Source organism: Zonotrichia leucophrys, chromosome 9 (genome assembly GCF_028769735.1).
Source record: "Zonotrichia leucophrys gambelii isolate GWCS_2022_RI chromosome 9, RI_Zleu_2.0, whole genome shotgun sequence".
Lineage (NCBI taxonomy): Eukaryota > Metazoa > Chordata > Aves > Passeriformes > Passerellidae > Zonotrichia > Zonotrichia leucophrys.
This window is the reverse complement of record NC_088179.1, coordinates 8,498,865-8,517,215: the sequence shown is the minus strand read 5'-3', so window position 1 is coordinate 8,517,215 and position 18,351 is coordinate 8,498,865. Positions and strand designations below refer to the sequence as shown.

General features: G+C 44.2%; 1 protein-coding gene across 1 annotated transcript; it reads right to left on the bottom strand.

Annotated features, from left to right (window-relative positions):
• Positions 1-721: 721 nt before the first annotated feature.
• KCNE4 (potassium voltage-gated channel subfamily E regulatory subunit 4) lies at positions 722-3,861 on the bottom strand. The gene is made up of 2 exons (XM_064720936.1): positions 3,690-3,861; positions 722-3,275 (listed from the first exon to the last, which is right to left on the bottom strand). Exon 2 carries the CDS (start codon positions 3,247-3,249, stop codon positions 2,758-2,760), a length of 492 nt encoding a protein of 163 aa, XP_064577006.1. The 5' UTR covers positions 3,250-3,275; positions 3,690-3,861; the 3' UTR covers positions 722-2,757.
• Between the last annotated feature and the right edge of the window lie 14,490 nt (positions 3,862-18,351).

The following is an 18,351-nucleotide window of genomic DNA, read 5'->3' as shown; positions in this document are numbered from 1 at the left end:
AGGTCCACAGGAGCTTGTGACCAGGCCCCAGAATTATTTAATAGGGAGCCTGATTTGTGGGAAAGTGAGCAGATGTAACTTTTTAGCAATTTTGACAACCTCAAACTACCCCATGCAAGAAGGTCTTAACCAGTGCTGGTGGATCTGTACCTGTAAATCAACAGATTTAGGGAAGCTCAAAGTTGCCTCTAAATATTTATCCCTTTCTTAGGGAGGCAGATTCTGAAAACCTCCTCTCTGGTAATACTGGGAATGACAGAGCAGCAGTGAGACCCAGGGCCAAAGCTTGTAACAAAGCCAGTGGAAATCCAGTGGGATCAGAGATCTGTGTCAGATACTCGCCCATAACCTCAACCCCAGCCCACTCAATTTGCTACACTGCAAATCTAACTCTGAAACTCCAAATGCAGACATCTCCAGAGGCTGAATAAGCAACACAAGTTTCCATAGCAGTTTTGCAGCCTCCCCAGCACCCAGGTCTTGGCAGAAGGGGATCCCTGTGGCCCTGCTGGCACACACTGACACCTTGAGCATGCTGTCAACAGGGACCCAAGGTGGATTGGGAACACCTGGCCCAGCCCTGCAGCCAGCCCAGAATGCTGCAGGACTGCACAGCTCAAGGAATCATTTCAAAAAGAGGCTAAGAGCAGGATCCTGCAGGAATTGTGCCCAGTCTCGTTACTGGAAATCTATTTGACGTAGTGAACAAACATGGAGATTTTTCCAGGAAATGTGTTTCTTTATTTAAATAAAATTAGTGCCAGTAGAAACAATAAACTTTAAATACATGAGACAATTATATACAACTCGATGTTAGGAATTATATACATCAGTTTTTTACAGATACAAATACATTTATACCAAAAGTAAAGGACGAAGGAGAAAGCAATGGAAAATGTGACAACTTGTACATGTCAGTCTCATTTGGAAAGTTTCAGGATTCAAGTGATTCCAGGCAAAGTGCCAAACTTAATTTGGCTCCTTTCAAACTTAAAACAGCCCCTTTTAGAGTAAATCTACCAAAAAGCTTTATATGGTCTGATCCAAAGTTCAGTGAAGCTGATGGAAAAACTCCCGCTGCCTTCAGTCTGCCCCATCAGCCCTTTGGAGCACAATGGAGCCTTTGTTCTGCTGTGCTCAGACAGACAGACAGACAGACAGATCTCTGATCCTGCATCCATTAACCCTCTGAGCCCTCCCCAGCCCCAGCAGCACTGCACACTCTGGCTGCAGTTCATCTCTGCCCTTCTGCATTCATGTTTTCGAGCTGTCTCTCAAGCTCTAATGCCAGTGGATAAATCACAGAGCTATTTTAGTGCAGGAAATACGTGGAGACATTTTGCAAATATTTTGCTGTGCAACGCTTTAGACTCAGGCTCTTCAGCCCTCATGCTTCGAAACTAATCAAAACACTGTAATAAGTTATTATAAAATATAAGGTATGATTGAAATATTAATTTTCTTCTTTGTATTAAGTTTTACTTCTTGTAAAAGTGCAATAATTTAGCAACAAATTTCATAAGCATTTTAAAAATGTCACAGTACCATTAAACTGGGGGAGGGGGAAGTCTGTGGTGGTTTTAAAACTAGTTACTAACAGCTTTATAGAAATGCATGTGTCACATGAGAGCTGATTAAAAAAAAAAAGATGTAACACAATGCTTACCTACACTGGCTTAAACAGAGCAGAAAGTCTAGATTCTTTAATGATGTAAATGGGTACAATTTTACTGACCTCAAACCGAGAAGTTTACTCCAACAGAGAAGCACAAAACCTTGTGCTGGTCCCTGACTCAGCTGCTGACTTCAGTGGGGCAGGAATTCACCCTTGCTAGGTTAAATTCCATCCAGAATTCCACCTCTTCTTCAAGGGGGCGTAACAGAGCAGCATCTGTTGGAGCCTTTCTGCATCTCACAGCCTGTAACAAAGATCTTTTAACCTCTCCATTAACTTACAGATCTTTGCCTTTAGTGACCAAATGTACACATCTTTAAAAATACAAAAGCAAAAAACAAAACCACCTTTCCTGTTAGTAACTGAGTCACAGGCTGGATTGCAGTAGAAGGTGGTGAACCTGACCCAGCCAGTGCATGAATAACTTCAGCAAAAACACAGAGGAGTTTCATGGGTCTGGAGCCAGGCTCTGCAAACTGCACAGGAACTCAATGCCTCCTTTTTTCTGCCTTGTCTTTCACTCTTCCTGTACCTAAAGCCAGTCTCTAGCCATGCTGCAATCTCCCTCCAAGTACAGCATCAACAAATTTTCAGGTTTTGAGGCCTCTTTGAGCAAATGTGCTGCTGGCTGTGGCTTGTCATAAGAAAAACACAGTAAGAGTATTTCTAGTCCATCACAGCTTTGTGTGAATGAGCATTACCCATCATTTTTAAGAACCAGGCAATTGCATGAGGGTAACTTCCCCAAACATTTCCCAGATATTTACAGAATTCTGAAATATGCAGAGACATGCCAGTAATATTTACCTCGTTAGAAAATACATATATATTCACCATGTTCTTAGCTTTCATAGTAAGAAATAATAATGGAAAAATTAAAATTAAGCAACCCTTTTATGTGCAAGTCACACTTTGAAGTCAGGTCCCACTGCTTCCTTGTCCTGCCAGCTCTCAGGAACACCTTGGGCCCAGGAGCACAGATACCTGTTCAGAGTTCATTGGAGAGCAGAAAAGCAGAGCCACGAGTTCTGGGTGGGAGCTCCACTCACGCTTTGGCGCTGACCAGGGGAGCCCTGCAAGTGCTAGGAGTTCCTCTGGAGGTTTTCCACAGAGCCCTCGCTGCTCTCGTTGAGGGGCGTTTCTGACACTTCCCCCAGCTCAGCATCCAGCGCTTCCTCCTGGATGGTGAGGTGCACGTCTGGGGAGGAGGACTCGGAGCTGACGCTGCTGCCCTCCATGGAGCAGATGGCACAGGACAGGGAGGGCACCACGCTCTCCTGCAGCATGCTCAGCATCATGGGGAGCTGCACGGCCCTCAGCCCCGCCGCCGTCGGCACAGGCTTCGCGGCCTCCCCCCACTCCCGCTCCTCATCTTTGTAGAGCAGAAGCAAATGGGATGACTTCTCCTTTCTTTTGGATTTCATGTAGCCAAGCATTATTCCTATCAGGAAGATCCCGTAGAAGGACATGACAATCAGGATGTAAAAGTACTCGTTGCTGTTGTTCTTCTCTGTGCTGGGGGATTCAGCATCAAGCATAGCTTGGGTCACATTTGCATGGTCCATCTTCAGCATGGAAAGGGCTTTACCGGAGCTAAAGCCTAGAGGAGAATGTAAATGGATGTGTAAGATCAAACTTCAGAGCAAAAGTGTAAAAGAAACACCTGGAAAAGGTTACCCCAAACTCTCCCTTATTCCTTGTAATTGTAAGCTTGCAAACCCCACACCTGATTCAATCTCCCAGTCTATTATACTTCTGTATTAGTATTGGAAGTGAATGAACTCATTCAGATACAGAAAACATGAAAGGAAACAAAACACAAAACATCAAATTCAATGTTGAATTATAAAACCCCAATCCATATGATTAAAAGAAGAAAAATATATAGAAATTCTCTGCTAGGCACTGAAATATAGTTTTGTGCTATTTGATCATGTTTCCACGGTGGGGGAAAGTTAGAAGTATTATTTTGTTCAGTGATGCAGGAAAAAAAAATAATCAAAAAGCAACTTACGCCAGTATGCAAATAATTCCTCCTGTAGCAAAGCTCAAGAGACCTTTCCTCCACCAAATGCCGGGTGTTCTGAAAACTTTCCTCTGCTGCAGTTGGAATAAATAGCTCTCAAGAAATGTTTCATCACGTGTTTTAGAGGCACAGTTTATAATAGTTTTGTGTTGGAGTCAACAGATGAACTTGAAGGATTGCAGTTCAACCCACTGAACTCTTAACAGCTGTGAAAAGAAAAAGAGTTGGGAATTCAGATTTTACTCTTTCCTAACCAGTTCCACACTGGCTCTTTCAGCCTGTGAATCTGCTCCTTTAACATCCCAATTGCTAAATCTGACCTCTTACCCTGAGAGCTGCTGCACAGAATGGAAAACCTGCAGATTGTTATTCTGTGTTTGTCATAACATATAGAAAAATATACTTGTGAATTTTATGTCAGACACTACAAGTTGTTTACATGTCTGCTATACAGAGATTTCTCTAAAGAGACAGAGAAGGAAACAAGTTATTTTGTTTGGTCAGGACGAGTGACAAAGCTTTGGAAAGCGTGTGCAGAACAAAGTGGTGACTTTCAACTCACACTGCAGCCCCACTTTGCCACAAGATGCGGGGCTGGGGAGAGCTGGGCCCTGAGTCTGGAGTGAGTTTTGGATGGATGGGTGCGGGTGCTGCCTAATTTTGGGCATCAAAGCAGCAACTGTGGGATCTATGTTCTCCAGGGCATCACTGGAAGGGTGCAGACTCCTCCAGGGAGCAACTCGGAGCTCCTGAGGTTTGCAGCTGCATTTTGCCTCCCTAGAAGCAGCTAAGAGTTAATGCTGTGTGCAGGATATAGTGCCTAAATAGAGGCAGGGCCACTGAGTTAATGATGATTTAACGCAAAGGGGCCTCAGCAGTGCCTGGGCAGGGGGAAGCTCTCTGAGGCGCTGCTGCAGGCTGCTGGGCAGAGCAGGACACCTCCCAGCCCGCTGGGGAGTGCGGGTGCAGCCTGGGCTGCAGGGCCCACAGAGTTCCCAGTCCTCAGAGCAGTGGCACAGGAGGCTCTGAGACCCCCTTCCAACACGTAAGCAACAGCCCAGGCCATGGGAAGAAGGAGGCCCAGCTTGCACCTTAGGGATTTCATTTCCTTATCCTCTCCATCCCCGTTCCTCACACACAAAGCCCAATTAGTCAGGGCCCACATGTGAATGTCACCCCTTCTGCAAAGCTTCAAGGATGTTTATGTAACAGAACACTCCACTTCCAGAAAGCCCTGGACTGGTGCTGGAGTTTCCCAACGTAGGTCTGGGGTTTTTTTCCCTGCAGTCACTTGTGGATTCTTTGCATAGACAGCAAATTCTTTTCCAAACTCTGCCCTCACAATCCCTCTGAGGTAAAGGCAGATAGGATTAACTTCTCTTCACATGTAAGAAAAGGCAAGAGAGAGAAGTTAAGCAACTTTAGATGTAGATGAGCATTCGAGAAAAGACAGGATTGCATCTGTCTTTGGAACCAGCATTTTCCATAATTTCTCTGAACGACTACAGAAAGAAAGGAAAAAATTACATTAGCCAGATTGCCCTCTCTGCACCTTAAAATAGAGGATCCTGCCCTTAGGATGTTGGTTTTATCTCCCTGTGCATTCCCATGCGATAGCTCAGGAGCTGTTGATGTTGGGCTAACGTCTGCTGGGATTTCATCTGACAAAATCTGTCTGCAGCACCAGCCTGCCAAGTCTGGATTCTTCTTCCCCGTTCCCGACAAATTACCGAGCAGGCAACAAGAGCACATCAACCGTAGGCTAAAGCAGGACCCAGAGCAAGTCTCTGGATTTTCTAGCTAACTCTAGGGAATATTTACTTCACAACTTTCTCAGCTCCATGAGATATCTGCTCTCCCCATTCAGCTCTGGAAATTTGGGGATTGAAAAACTAAAGACAACGTGTCAGATTTTAGCAACACCTTCTCATGCAGGACTTTCACAGACTTGTGAGGAAGTGCCTTGCATCGTTGGACCAATGAAAATTGGTTCAGTACATTGGTTCAGTACAATCCTCTCTCTCTGCCCATGAAACCCTCTTTGAAGTTGCTTGATCCTGGGAACAAGACCAGCTGAAGCCTGTCACCAGTGTCACCACTCACCTGGACACAAAGGCACGCCCAGAGACACAGACAGCCCAGGGCTGCCAGCAGAGCAGGGGCAGAGCAGCTCTTCTGTAGGCACCTGCATGTGCAAACAGACCCTTTTATTTGCTCCAAACCGTTGTGCTCTTCATGTAGATGAAACTTTGTACTAAATTACCAAGAAGAACTGGAGCACCCAGCTGGAAGACAGGAAGACTGCTCAGGTACATCCATAGATTTATACAATTCCCCAAAAGTTTAACTGCAAAATGACTGAGTTGCATAATTCTGCAGAGTTATTGATGAAAACTCTTTGCAACTATGTTTACTTTGGCTAGTTGGTGACAGTTCTTCTCCATCTGTTAGCCCATGGTTCTTAAAAACAGTTTAATTTTAAAAAGGCCTGCAAGGAATTCCTGAGCCTTCTATAGACATGAAGAGGAGGGATAGCAAGACATTGGGGAATTATCACCGAAAAACATATGTCGTTTGCTTACTGATGCCATCAGCCAGCTTTCTCAAGCTGTACTCTGTAGAAACTATATTTCTGTCTAAACACAAGATCTACAAAATTAAAAACTGGAGCTTTAGTTTTGTGTTTCAAAATTGCATTTGCTGCAAATGATATTGTAAAACCATTGATCACCGCAAAAAGCTTGCCTAATTTAAAATAACTTATTTTAAAGTTAAGCTTACTAGCTACTTCTTTTTTGATGTTTCTTTCTTTCTTCCTTTCAGATCAGTTCTTTTCCCCAAACTTCAGAGAATTTCCCCTGAAATTTCACCTACACGTCTCTTGTGCTTTCAGCAATTGCCTCTCACATATTCCTCTCCACCTTCTTTGCACCCATCCCAAATAATGCTACAACATTTAAGAATAATCCTTGTGCTGCCACCTTCCATATTCCCCCTTTGGAAAACATTCAGGCCAATAAAGCAGAGCAACAGCCAGGCACTCCAACAATGAAAAGGTCACAACATAGTTGTTGATGCCAGATTTTTTTTCTCAAGGTCCCTGTCTCCTAGAGAGCCTTTTGTGGCAGCAACCTCCGTCACCAAAGGACGCAAACGTTGAGGCTCGAGGCATCCCACGGGGCAGGAATTCACAACATGGCTTAAGGGATCATATAATGTGAGCCCTTTCTCCAAATAAAAATGTGAGGACAGTCAGAAAACTGAACAAAGACAGAATCTATTATGAAGACAACATGAAACCTCCTTAGAGACCCAGATGACTCTGCAGGCTGCCATGGAAAATATATGCCTAACCCTTCATTACAGGCATAGCCCGTGCTCTGATGCTGCATTTATCTTTCTTGCCCCAGTTAGTGAGTTAATAAGAATAAAGACACCAAACAACTGTTAAAGGGCCAGCTCCTGTGGGGAGCTGAGCCTGTTTGATGAGTGTTTGCTGACAGTACCACTCTAAAGAGCACCCAACTATGTGCTTTTTTAGAGTTATCATCTGAAAAAAGAAACAGGAAACACAGAGGAGTTGGGTTTTTTCTTCCTGAACACCCACATTTAACGGAAGTAAATATGGGATAATTTACTGCTAGGGGGAAAAGGAAGGGAGAGTTTTGCCATGCAAGTATTATTTTTGATTTACACCTTCCAGACACTACATTTGGCAAAGGACAGCCAACCAATGGTGATCAGACAGATGATCAATATATTTCCCTCACATATATTACTTCAATTAAAGTTGGAGCTCCTTTTGACACCATAAAGGAAGACATGATAAAATAGATCTTCGTGGTCCTGATCTGGTCTTGCATTTAAGGATGTGCCACACTGAGATGTTCACACTGGCTTTGAGTCCTGCTCCAAAGCACACACCTCACTGAGCACCTGAGCCAAAGCCCCCCAGGGTTACTGGCACTGCCTCTCCTAAAACAAACATCAGCACCTGCTCCTTTCAAGCTGTGTGTTGGAATAAAAGCTAGTTCAAAAGCATCAATTCACTCACCCCCAGAGCAGGCAATGTGGGGCAGGAGCAGCACAAGCCCCATGCCTCCTCACTGTTAAGTGTAATAACAGGATGAAATTTATTATTTAATATATTATTTAATATATTATTTAATTTATTATTTTAAGAGCACCATTACTATGTGCTCTTAATGCCTCTATGCCTCATCAGTTGAGCCACCTAAGTGAAATTAATCTAATAATATCTACAAATTTCTTGTGCTGGGAGGCACAGCATGGTAACACCACCCAAAAAGGCAACAATCACTGGGCTGGGCTGGCATTTGAGCCACTGGCACAAGGCTCCAGGTTCAGTGTCATTTTCCATCACTCTCCCTTATTTTTCATACTGCAGAAATAGATGACATTCTTCATAAGCTTGGCGTGAGCAATTTCTAGAGGAAGATGGCAATTTCCTCAGTGTCATCCATAATATACTGTGTTGCCATCTGGATGCCAAATGGGAGTAATGGTCTGATCTGCTATTAACTGTAAAAAACTTAGTAAAATGCTACAGTTCTGCCTTGTTACCTTACACCCTTCGCTAGGGAAAACATGCAAATACAACTCCAGAAGAATCGTGCATCAGCCTTCTCTCCAGCTTCAGAGTTTAGTTTGATTTAATTTGAATTTTGTTTAACCTTCATAGCAGATCCATATTTATGAAACTTGAAATTTGTCAAGCCTTTTCTGCACACAGGGCAGCAAAAAAAAAAAAGTTTAATTAATAGAAGCAAATACAGGGTTTAGCAGCATCTCACAGCCAAGGTGACCATCTGCACTCAGTCTCAGCTCTAACAGTGGCAAGAGATTTCCCAGAAGCCAAGTCTGGAGTGTGCAATTGCTCTCCAAGCACAAAAAGATCTGCAAAGGCAAATGGTTTCACATTCTGAGAGATGACAAGCAACAGAAAACCTCAATGATATCTGTAATAGCAGTTCAGACTAAATTTACCATTTACTGTAATGCATGTTTTGGGAGAGTCTCAGAGTTCTGGAGAGGCATTCCTTTTCAACCTCCAAACTGAATTTCAGAGAGTTAGGAATGACTGGAAAGAGAGTGCAAACAGGTAACTCTCATGATTGCAGTAACTAGAAATTGCATTAAAAAATTACAAATTTTTCTGTGGTTAATATGAGAATCTGAGTTCAAAGTAATCACAGCCTCAATTCCATTTCCTGTATCTAAGACAGGTTACAAAGTTATTTTACCAACATAGCTTTCCATGCAATAAAATGAAACCTATACTTCACATTATCCTACCCTTTTCTTTTGGTGTGACACAGTGAATGTAGTGATGCTTGATTTGAAAATACTTTTTTTTTCTCTTTCCTTTACTTTTTCTTCTGCCAAATATAATTATCTGTTGAATGCATTACCTTTAAAAATGAAATTAACTCAAAGCTTACTTTGCTTTTGGAGTCAAATAATAGACTCAACTCAACTGTGAAGTAGGCTCAAGTGAACTCAAGTAGGCTCAACCCTGTTCAACATTATTTGCTTCTATTTGGATCCAAAACAACCAGCAAAGACAGTTCTTGTTTTCCCAGCTATGATAAGGTCCTTATTTAGGTCCATTCATTCTCCCTGAACAGCTTCTACCTGTGATCTGCCCAGAATCAGCACTTTGATTTGCATTAGTGAAGGCTTTTCAACAAAAAAATTTAGATAAGGAGGTTGTATCAATATTTATAGGGTTTTGAAAAATTCCTCTGCATGCAACATGAAGATCTCAGATTTTTTCTTTCTTTTTTTTGTTAATTTTAAGACTTTCTACTACAAGAGAAATTCAGCAATGCCAGTTATTGCTAAGCATAAGAAATAAAGGGGACTAAACCACTGAAAATATTCAAGCACTGAACTTGAACCCTCCCCTGACTACAGTTCATAAATTAAAGATCACTGGAAAAGTTAAGAGCTGCTTGCCCAGCATAAGGTAGAAAGCTTATGGAGACACTGATAAACATCCAGCTGTCCAGTTAAACACAAGCAGAGATCAAATAGGAAAGCATGCCAGGAAAAATCTTGTTAGAATGGGTTCCCAGCAGCCGGGACCCTGCTGCTTTGTGGGCAGGAGCAGCCACACATCACCTGCTGCCACTCAGACAGGCTCATGTCTCACCCCAGGTAATCTCTTCCTCCTCCTCAGTTCTGTGGGCCATGGAGAAGCCCAGCACGGCACGGTCATTCTGCTTTGAGCTTTTTAGAAAAAGTGATATTTGGAAGCCAAGGAGAGCAGGATCCTCTCCCATGAAACGAGCAGGGCAAGGTTCACACATGCAGCAGCTTCACTTGCCCGGGCTCAGAGGTGTAACAGTTCTCAAAGCTGATCACACTTCAGAGAATTCGAGAAGAAAAACAGACAAAACTTGAATCATGAGGGAAACCACAGACTCTGAAATCAAGGAGACAGCTCTTGCTTAGTCCCACTAAACCGCAGCACTGTGGGTTTAATTTTCATAGATCAAGGAACGGTAAAAACATCAACATTTAACAACGCAAGCTCAGCCTCAGACACACCCAGAACTCCCCCTGAATCCAGCAGGATTGTAGTGAGTGTTAGGAATACAGCTGCTAATGCAGGGCAGGATACCAGTCTGGCTTCCAGCATGATCTGTGTCTATTTATCTGCCCTAAGGTTAAAATACCTGCCAGTAATAAGGAGTACTTCATATCAAGTTCTAACACTGCTCTTGAAAACTCAGAGTTCAAAAGAGATTGGAAACAGAGGAGATCATGGCATTTACTACAAAAACAATTCTACCCTTTTAGGAACTCACACCATAAAGTACAGACTTCAGCCTGAGTGTCACAGTGATGTTCCACCCTCCCAAGGACAGCAAACACATGCAGGGGGAGATTCACTCTCCTCTCCCAGAAATAGTGCAGGGCAGAGATGAAAGGAACAGAGAATGCTATCACAGTAGCACAAATCCAGCCCAGCCAAAGTCAAAGCACTTGTAGGACCTTAGAGGAGCAACCCACATTTTTTTTCATTGTTATTTCTTCCAATTCCACCAAATGAGTTCACAAAGAAAGAAGCAGCCCTTCCTTGTTTCACAGCCATGTCAGGATAACATCCCGGGTCACTGTGACCTTCAGCAATTGTGAGATTTTCATTTCCACATGAGCACCAGATGTTGAGCCCTCTCCCTGTGATATTCACTCTTCTACAACACCAGGCACTCCTCACCATGTGTGTTTGCAGCACTCCCTCTGAGTTTTGCTTGTGAAACCTCCCCATTTAACTGTAGCTGTTACAGCAAACATCCATTAATTTCAGCTCTCAACCCTGTTGACCTGAATCTTCATGGGATTTCAAATACAGCTTAGATTACATCACTGCTGTTCTCAACAGCAGTCCCTTTCTAGCTGAAGCAACTAAGATAGCACTTCAGTTTGATCTATTACATCTTGGCATCTGTTGACTGTATTCACTTTTTAGAGCATTCACTTTTTAAAATACTCAGAACAGCTATTTGTATTCTTGTTCCAAAAGTCTGCTTTGGAAACACAACAAAAGGAGCAAAATAGCAATCTGGGGTGTAAAGAGCAACAATGAGATGAGCCCCAGGTGTACAGCAGAGAGGCCAGAAGGTGTACAAAAGAGACAGCAACACCTCATGCATCTTCTCCAAAGGGAGGGGTTCTGCATCCTCTCCAGGCAGGGGAGGAAAAGCACTAAGCTGCGATTTCTCAACCTGAGGCTGAGATTTGTTCCTGTGTTTCAGTGTTTTGGTGTCAGTCCTGATAGCCACAGCTATGAGCGTGCAGGGAGAGGGTGCCTGAATGCAGAATGCAGAGAGTGGGCTGTGAGCAGTGCAGGATCATGCCAGCTCTAACAGGACAGCATTTCTCTCTTCTTAACTGACAGGAAAACTTTATTTCCTTCAGTTAACACAAGCACTCCTAATCCAGCTTTGCGTGGAAACTGATGGAGTCTGAATAATCCAATCCTCCACTACCAGGACCTTGGCTAATGTAACAGCCCCTGAACCCTCCCATGAAAAACATTTGGAAGGAGTTCCAAGAGAGCTGGGAAAGCCCAAGGAAAAGCTCTGAGATCTCTCTCCCCACTGCTGTGGGTCCCCCCTGCAGATCAGGCACACCCAGGGGTTGCACTGGCATCAAATGAGCAAAGTGAGCAGCCCCTGAGAATCACTGCCACATTCCATGTTCTGCTGGCTCTGTGCCCACACCAGCCATGGCAAACTGCTCCTGTGCCACGTGGGGAACAGAAACAGGGGAGAGCACACGTCTGCAGTGCAACTGGAGTGATCAAAGGAACCCAAACTAAATTCCCAAATGGATTATTAAAAAATTATACCAAAGAAAAAAATTTAGCAATAAAAAAAACCTACTCTAGACAGGGCGGCTTACTCACAAATGATAAAAAAACCTCAGAGAGGATGTATTTTTCAAATGCAATATTTTATATCTCAGTGGGCAGACATGAAAAAAATTAGTTAAAGCAAAGATAACCATTGTTTTGATGGAACTGTGCTTTTAGGACTTAGGGGAAAACTCTCTCTTCCCCTCTTGGCTGCTTGTAACATGTGAATAATCAGCTCAAAGTAAACAACATGTGGTCTTGTGTGGTCTTTTCATAGGAGGTTGGTATTTCACTTGAAACTAGGAAGTGACAGGAAGTGGGGAGTTCTGCACAGATACAGGAGACCCTATGCTTTCCCAACAAGCTCTGGAAATGCTGTGTGTTTGAAGAAAAAATCATTCCTGTTGCAGATGGGAAATGCAAAAAAAACTTACATCTAAATACATAGAATGAATAAATGTTTGAGTCACATAACTAAAGAATTTTGTGTAGCCTAACTTACAACATTTCCTGACTCTTTCATGAGCATTTCGATGCTCCAGGGTCACTGAGTACCAGTCAATTCTTAAACTGCAGTGTTAAAGGAGTTCCTGAAAGCAACATAATTTGCAATATAGCTCTTGATGTGTGGTGGTGGCTGACATAAATCACCCACCTGGGAAGAGGAGCAGTGCCAGGCAGGCAGAAAGGCTCAGCCCAGCAGGGGCTGTGCTCCCCGTGTCAGGAGTCCATTGGCTGCTTTCTTCGGCAGGCTCCTGAAGGAAAGATGAGTGCTTAACCTGCTGCTGCCCATTTTCACACACACATGGGCTGTGGATGTTTGTGTTGGTTTTCTGAGCCACTGCTTGCTCACCCAGCCCCAGCATGCCCCAACTCCTCCTGCCATGGCAGGGAATCACACAAAGCATCAACTCCCCGAGTTTGCCAACTGCCTGCTCCCTTTCCCTGCCCCAAAACCTCTCTCCCACATGACCTATCCATATCCCCAGCCCTCCCTCTGTGTGGTTTTGACCTCCAATCCAGCTCAGCCAAAGCGCAGGAGGGGTTTGTTCCCTCCAGGCACCCCACAGGATCTGGCTGGGTCGCTGTATCCCCCAGGTCAGATTTGTGGGGTACAAGGGCAAGGGGACACAGCCTGCTCTCACACAAAATCCTTCCAGTCTGAACTGAAAATGCAAACTGGAAGCCATTGCTTTGAATACTGGGGCTCATGTGGTCCTTGCCTTCATTTCTGGGCTTGTCACTTCTGAGTTAAATATCCCATCACCTTCTCCCTCTGTGGCTCTTGTCACCTCTGATTTCTCCCAAGTTATCTCATTTCAGTCAAAAAAATCTCAGTTCAAAAAACAGGTTGCCAAAGCATCTCCTTAAAAGCCCTCTGAAATCAACCTACTACCTTGTAGATTGGGAAGTGAGATAGAAAAAAGATTTTAAATAACAATAAAATACTCATGTGCACTTAGTACACGTCCTTACACTTGTCCATGCCTTCTGTGTCTTTTCTCTGACATTACTGGCTGTGAGCACAATGTGTCACATCACACCAAATGCTGTGTTTGTGCTGGAGCAGGACTGTGTTTTTCTGGAGCCAAATACCTCACATTTTTCTGAGCCCTGAGATAGCAATCACACCCCATACACTGGGGAAGCACTCTGGGCAGGCACAGCTCTGCTGGGCTCCAAGTGCTTTCCCAACACCTCCCTTGAAGAAAGAGCTGCCCAAACCAGTTCCTTCCTTCTCCCCAAAAATGAAATCTCTCTGCCACATTTCCCTGCGGTGCAGCTCAGCCCCTTGCTCCCCACAGCACCAGCACTGGGGACATTCCAGAAATGCTTCCAGCTCCTAACTCTGCTCCTTTTCCTGAGAGCTCACCCATGATTTAGTCAGATTTTTTATTTTAAATAGTTGCTCATTTGAAAGCAGAGAGGGGTGCATCTATTCTGGAAGGTTCCCTGCCCAGGTCCTCATTGTTTGGTATATCCTACTAGAATTGCAGCACAGACCAAGAAAATATTAATCTGAATTCATTTCCATTTGTAAATAACAGATTGAAATGAAAGAGTGAATGCAGATTTAACAGCATTAGGATTAGCCAGCAGAATAAGCAAAAAAAGAACCATGAAAAAAACCTCACAAAAAAATTTAAAAGCCAGTTCTTTGGGATTAAGGAGTTTTGACAATTAAGCTTTATGATTTGCTGCTGAACCAACCAACAAGTCAAAATATGTCTTTTTTTTTTCTAAACCCAAGAACTAACAAGGAAAAAAAATAAACTCCAATCAATGTTTTCATTTATTATAAAGGCTTTTTTTTTTAATATAAGGATCTGAAGATTACTATAGAACATAGCTAAAACATAAACAGCACAAGACTGCCAGTGATGAGCTGTGCCAGGGTGCAAGTTTGAGATGACAAGGGCAGAACCAACTTGTTCTGCTCTCCTTCATGATGTGGGGGTGAATAAAACAAAATAATCTCTTCCAGTTACAAGTAGGATGAAAGGCAGCTGCGGTCACTCAGAGAGGCACAGGTCAGAAATCCCTGGGGATAACACAACCCTCACCTGCAGGAGCAGCAGGCAGGACCTGCCTCTGCTGCAGCTCTCTCAGGAGGCAGGGCTGAGCTGAGAGACATCACAGGATCCCAAATGTTGCCTGCAGGAGGCTCACAATCCCCAGCACACTTCATTTTAAGGAAATAAAGTATTTCTTTTATTACAGGCGCTCAACCAGCACAGGCACAGCCTGGGATCTGCTTGGGTCCACAGGACACAGCAAACCCACACAGAGATCATTCCTCACTGAAGTGCTGGACTGGTTTGTTTTTCTGTGAGGTGAATCATACTCTGCCCTTTGGGTTTAATACCTACATCCTTTTCTAGCAAAACTTCCTACCACCTCAGCTCTGTGAATTGCCTCATAACATCCCACTGGAGTCAACAGCAACAAGGGTTGCTCACCTCTTCTCTGTGCCCTAGAACAGCACAAATCTGCCCCTTTGCAGCCACCTCCAGCTCTCACAGGTCAGTGTTTGCTGGCCCCTGGTACATCTCTGCCATAAGCTCCCCTCGAACACAACTCATGTGGACTCACTTTGGTATCCAACAAACCACAACAGGATTCCTGCAGGTGGGAGCTGTGATAGATCCCGTCTCATCAGAAATCTCAGGGTAGGGAAGTTTAGATCCCCACTAAAACACAAAGTTGCCTTTTTAGGTTTTTTGGTGTTTGGCTTATGTGTTTTTATCCTGCCTCCCCCCATTGCTCGTTTCAGGGTCTGATGAGACTCGAAAAGAAAATGAAACACAGTCATTAATTTGGGTACCCAGTGCTCAGACACTTCCAATAAATTGCCCAGTGCCTTGCTGTAATTTAGCTCAGGAAAGCAGCCCTTTTGCTAAATTAAAGATATTAGAAGCCTTATGAATAAAGTGATCCTAGGCTTTGCCCCCTAATTCATTACCATTTTCATTTAATTTCCCTGATTTCACTCACACCTCATTTCAGAGCTGGCCAAGTCACAGCCACAGAGGTTCACTATCACATGGAGAAATCCACGTGCAGGCCATCACCACGGGCTGCAGCAGCACCCTGGGAGCAGCAGTGGCTGCAGAGGAGGGAGCTGCACATCCCGGCCCGGGTTGCCATGGCTACCAGAGATGCTAGGCGAGATGAGATTGCCATGGCACCGGCAGCAGAGGCCACCGGGGCAGGGGACACACTCCTGACTCCAGACGCCATCGTTTTAATTAATAAGGAAATGTAATGGAGCCAATTACACATAGGTAATGCAGATTATTTCTAGGGCCATTTCTGCTGGACTAAACTTAGCAGAGGTTCTAGTCCTGCTTTAAAAACAAGTGGCAAATCCGCACGAGTTTGTTAACAAAATAAATCACAGACAAAACATATTGGATTTCTATTGTTACAACAATAAAGTGGGGGCAATTAATATGGATTAAACACAAGTAAAAACCAAATGAGGATTCCTCACATCTACATGAAGTCCATACTGCTTTCTAAAGATGAAAGGTGGAGGCTTCCATCCCAGGAGGCAGACACAGGGCAAGGAAAGCCGAGCAAGCAGCAATCTCCTCTGTACCAGCATTTTTAGTCCTGGAAATTTGTCCACAACTGGGGGTGTTCAAAACTCACTCTGTGTGACTCACAGGCACTCCCCAGCAGGGCCACGTTATCAGCTGCCCCCATTGAATCAGATACCTGCAGCACTGAGACACTCCACCGCACACAGCTGAGCTGCTGCCAAGACACCATTCACACTTCTGGCTCCCATTATCATCAGCTAATAATCTTCTGCCCTGGGCTTTCAAAGCACTCCAGAAGGATCCAGGGCTGCTGTAAGAAAACAGAGCAAGAGAAAAAAGCTTCTTGCTCTTGCAAGCAGTCAAATTAAGTTTAGCCCATGGCTTTTACATGCCTCAGATAACCAGGAAACCAGAAAAATAAAATCCTAAATCCATTACTTTAATCATCTGGGGATCTGAGTTGTGAATTTTGAATTACAACTTGCTAGGAGTTGGCAGGAGCAATTAAACTTTAAAAAGCAGACATGACCACAGGTTCCCCTGTCTCCACCCGTTTCTCCCTCGAGTGCTAACAAGCTCTGTCTCTGCTTACATCCACAGCTGGGTCCCTCCTCCTTCCCTGAAGCCCACGGCACAGCCCCATCCCTGCCCAGCTGCTCTCCCATTTTGTTCAGAGCACAGAGGGTTTGAGCAGAGGTTCAGACAGGGGCACAGAACTGTTCATCCTGAGCAAAGCCTTTGGGATCAGCATCCCAGGGCTGGGGCTGGGGAAAGCCCTGCTGCAGAGGCTCCCCAGCATGGATAAGGGTGGGGAGACAGAAGAATTCCAGCCAGCCTCATCTCACCCCATTATTTTGCTCTGACTGAAACAAGCTGTTATCTTCAACCCTGCTCTCCTCCTAGGATGCAATCACAGCACTTGTGAAATGCTGCTGCTTCTGCAGCACTAAATCCTCAGTGGGGAAATCAGTTCCCCATAGATGCGGGTCTGAGCAGGAGCTGCAGCCCCCCAGTGAGCACCACCTCTCCAGGGCTGTGTGTGCCAGGCTCTGCCCTGCCAACACCCCATCCATGTCCTTACCCTCAGCAGGAGGGGAACAGGGGCACAGGGAGATCAATGCCAAGGCTGCTGCAGGAAGCCAACAGAGCAATAAATGTCCAACCTCTGCTGTAGCAACCAGACTGTTCTTACCCTCAGGTGGGTTTGTGTCAGATCTTAGTTCAGCTGAAATTGATATCAGCCTTCAGAACAGGTAAAATAAAGAAATCCTTACATCTATGAGAAGAAAATTGCAGGCAGATAAAAGAGGGATAAGAACCCCAAACCAACACATTTTGAGGCTGGTGTGATGATACCTGGGTGTGAGAAGTGGAGATTTCTGACTTGCACCCTTCGTTCTATCGCTGGTCACGTCACTGGCTCTAGGACTGAGAGGAAAACACGACGGGGTCACTGCCCAGCAGGAACACGACCTCCAGGGGGTCAGGGACTCTCCCTACAGCAGGAAAACTACAAAGAATGGATTCAGAAGAGATAAAGATTTTTTTTTTTATTTTGCTCTGCTATTGTGAAATAGACAGTCAAAAAATCTTTTCAAAATAAATAAAGTAGGACTGGGAACATAATTCTTTACAGTAATGAAAGGTATTGCTTTTTTCTTGGTCCAAAATGTGAGGGAATCAGGTCAGAGCCATGGGTCTCTGCTCTGGTGGGAGATTCCCAAATTCACAGGAAAAGAAATGTCGCTGCTGCTCACCCAGTCATCCTGCATCACCAAGGCATGCACGCAACTGCTGTCGTAACTGAGTCATTGAGGAGCTGCAAACATTTCCCACCATTTTCCTGTAAGGTTGTGGGGTTTTCGGTCTAGTGACTGAAAAGAAAAAAAACAAGTCAGCTCCAGCCCAAAAAATTAAAATTACATTTTAAATATTACTTAAATTATATTTAAATAGTATAAATGTCTATTGCCATCCTTCACACCTTCTGTCAGCTGAGTTTTCTTACACTGCAGTTTCAGGGAATGAAGAGAAAAACACCAGTAGAGATTTTTTTTCTTTGAGATTACCAACACAAGTATTTAATTTCATTAGCTGAGGAAATCAAATAAATTCAAGTAAAGGATCCAACCTTGCACAGTCTGAGTTACTGATTCCCTCAGTGCTGCAGGAGCATTTCCCCCCAGTGGCTGCAGTGACAAGGGGCTCTGTCACACTT

Excerpts from the sequence above, each read along its gene's own strand:
- KCNE4 (XM_064720936.1), bottom strand. The coding sequence starts at position 3,249 with ATGCTGAAGATGGACCATGCAAATGTGACCCAAGCTATGCTTGATGCT.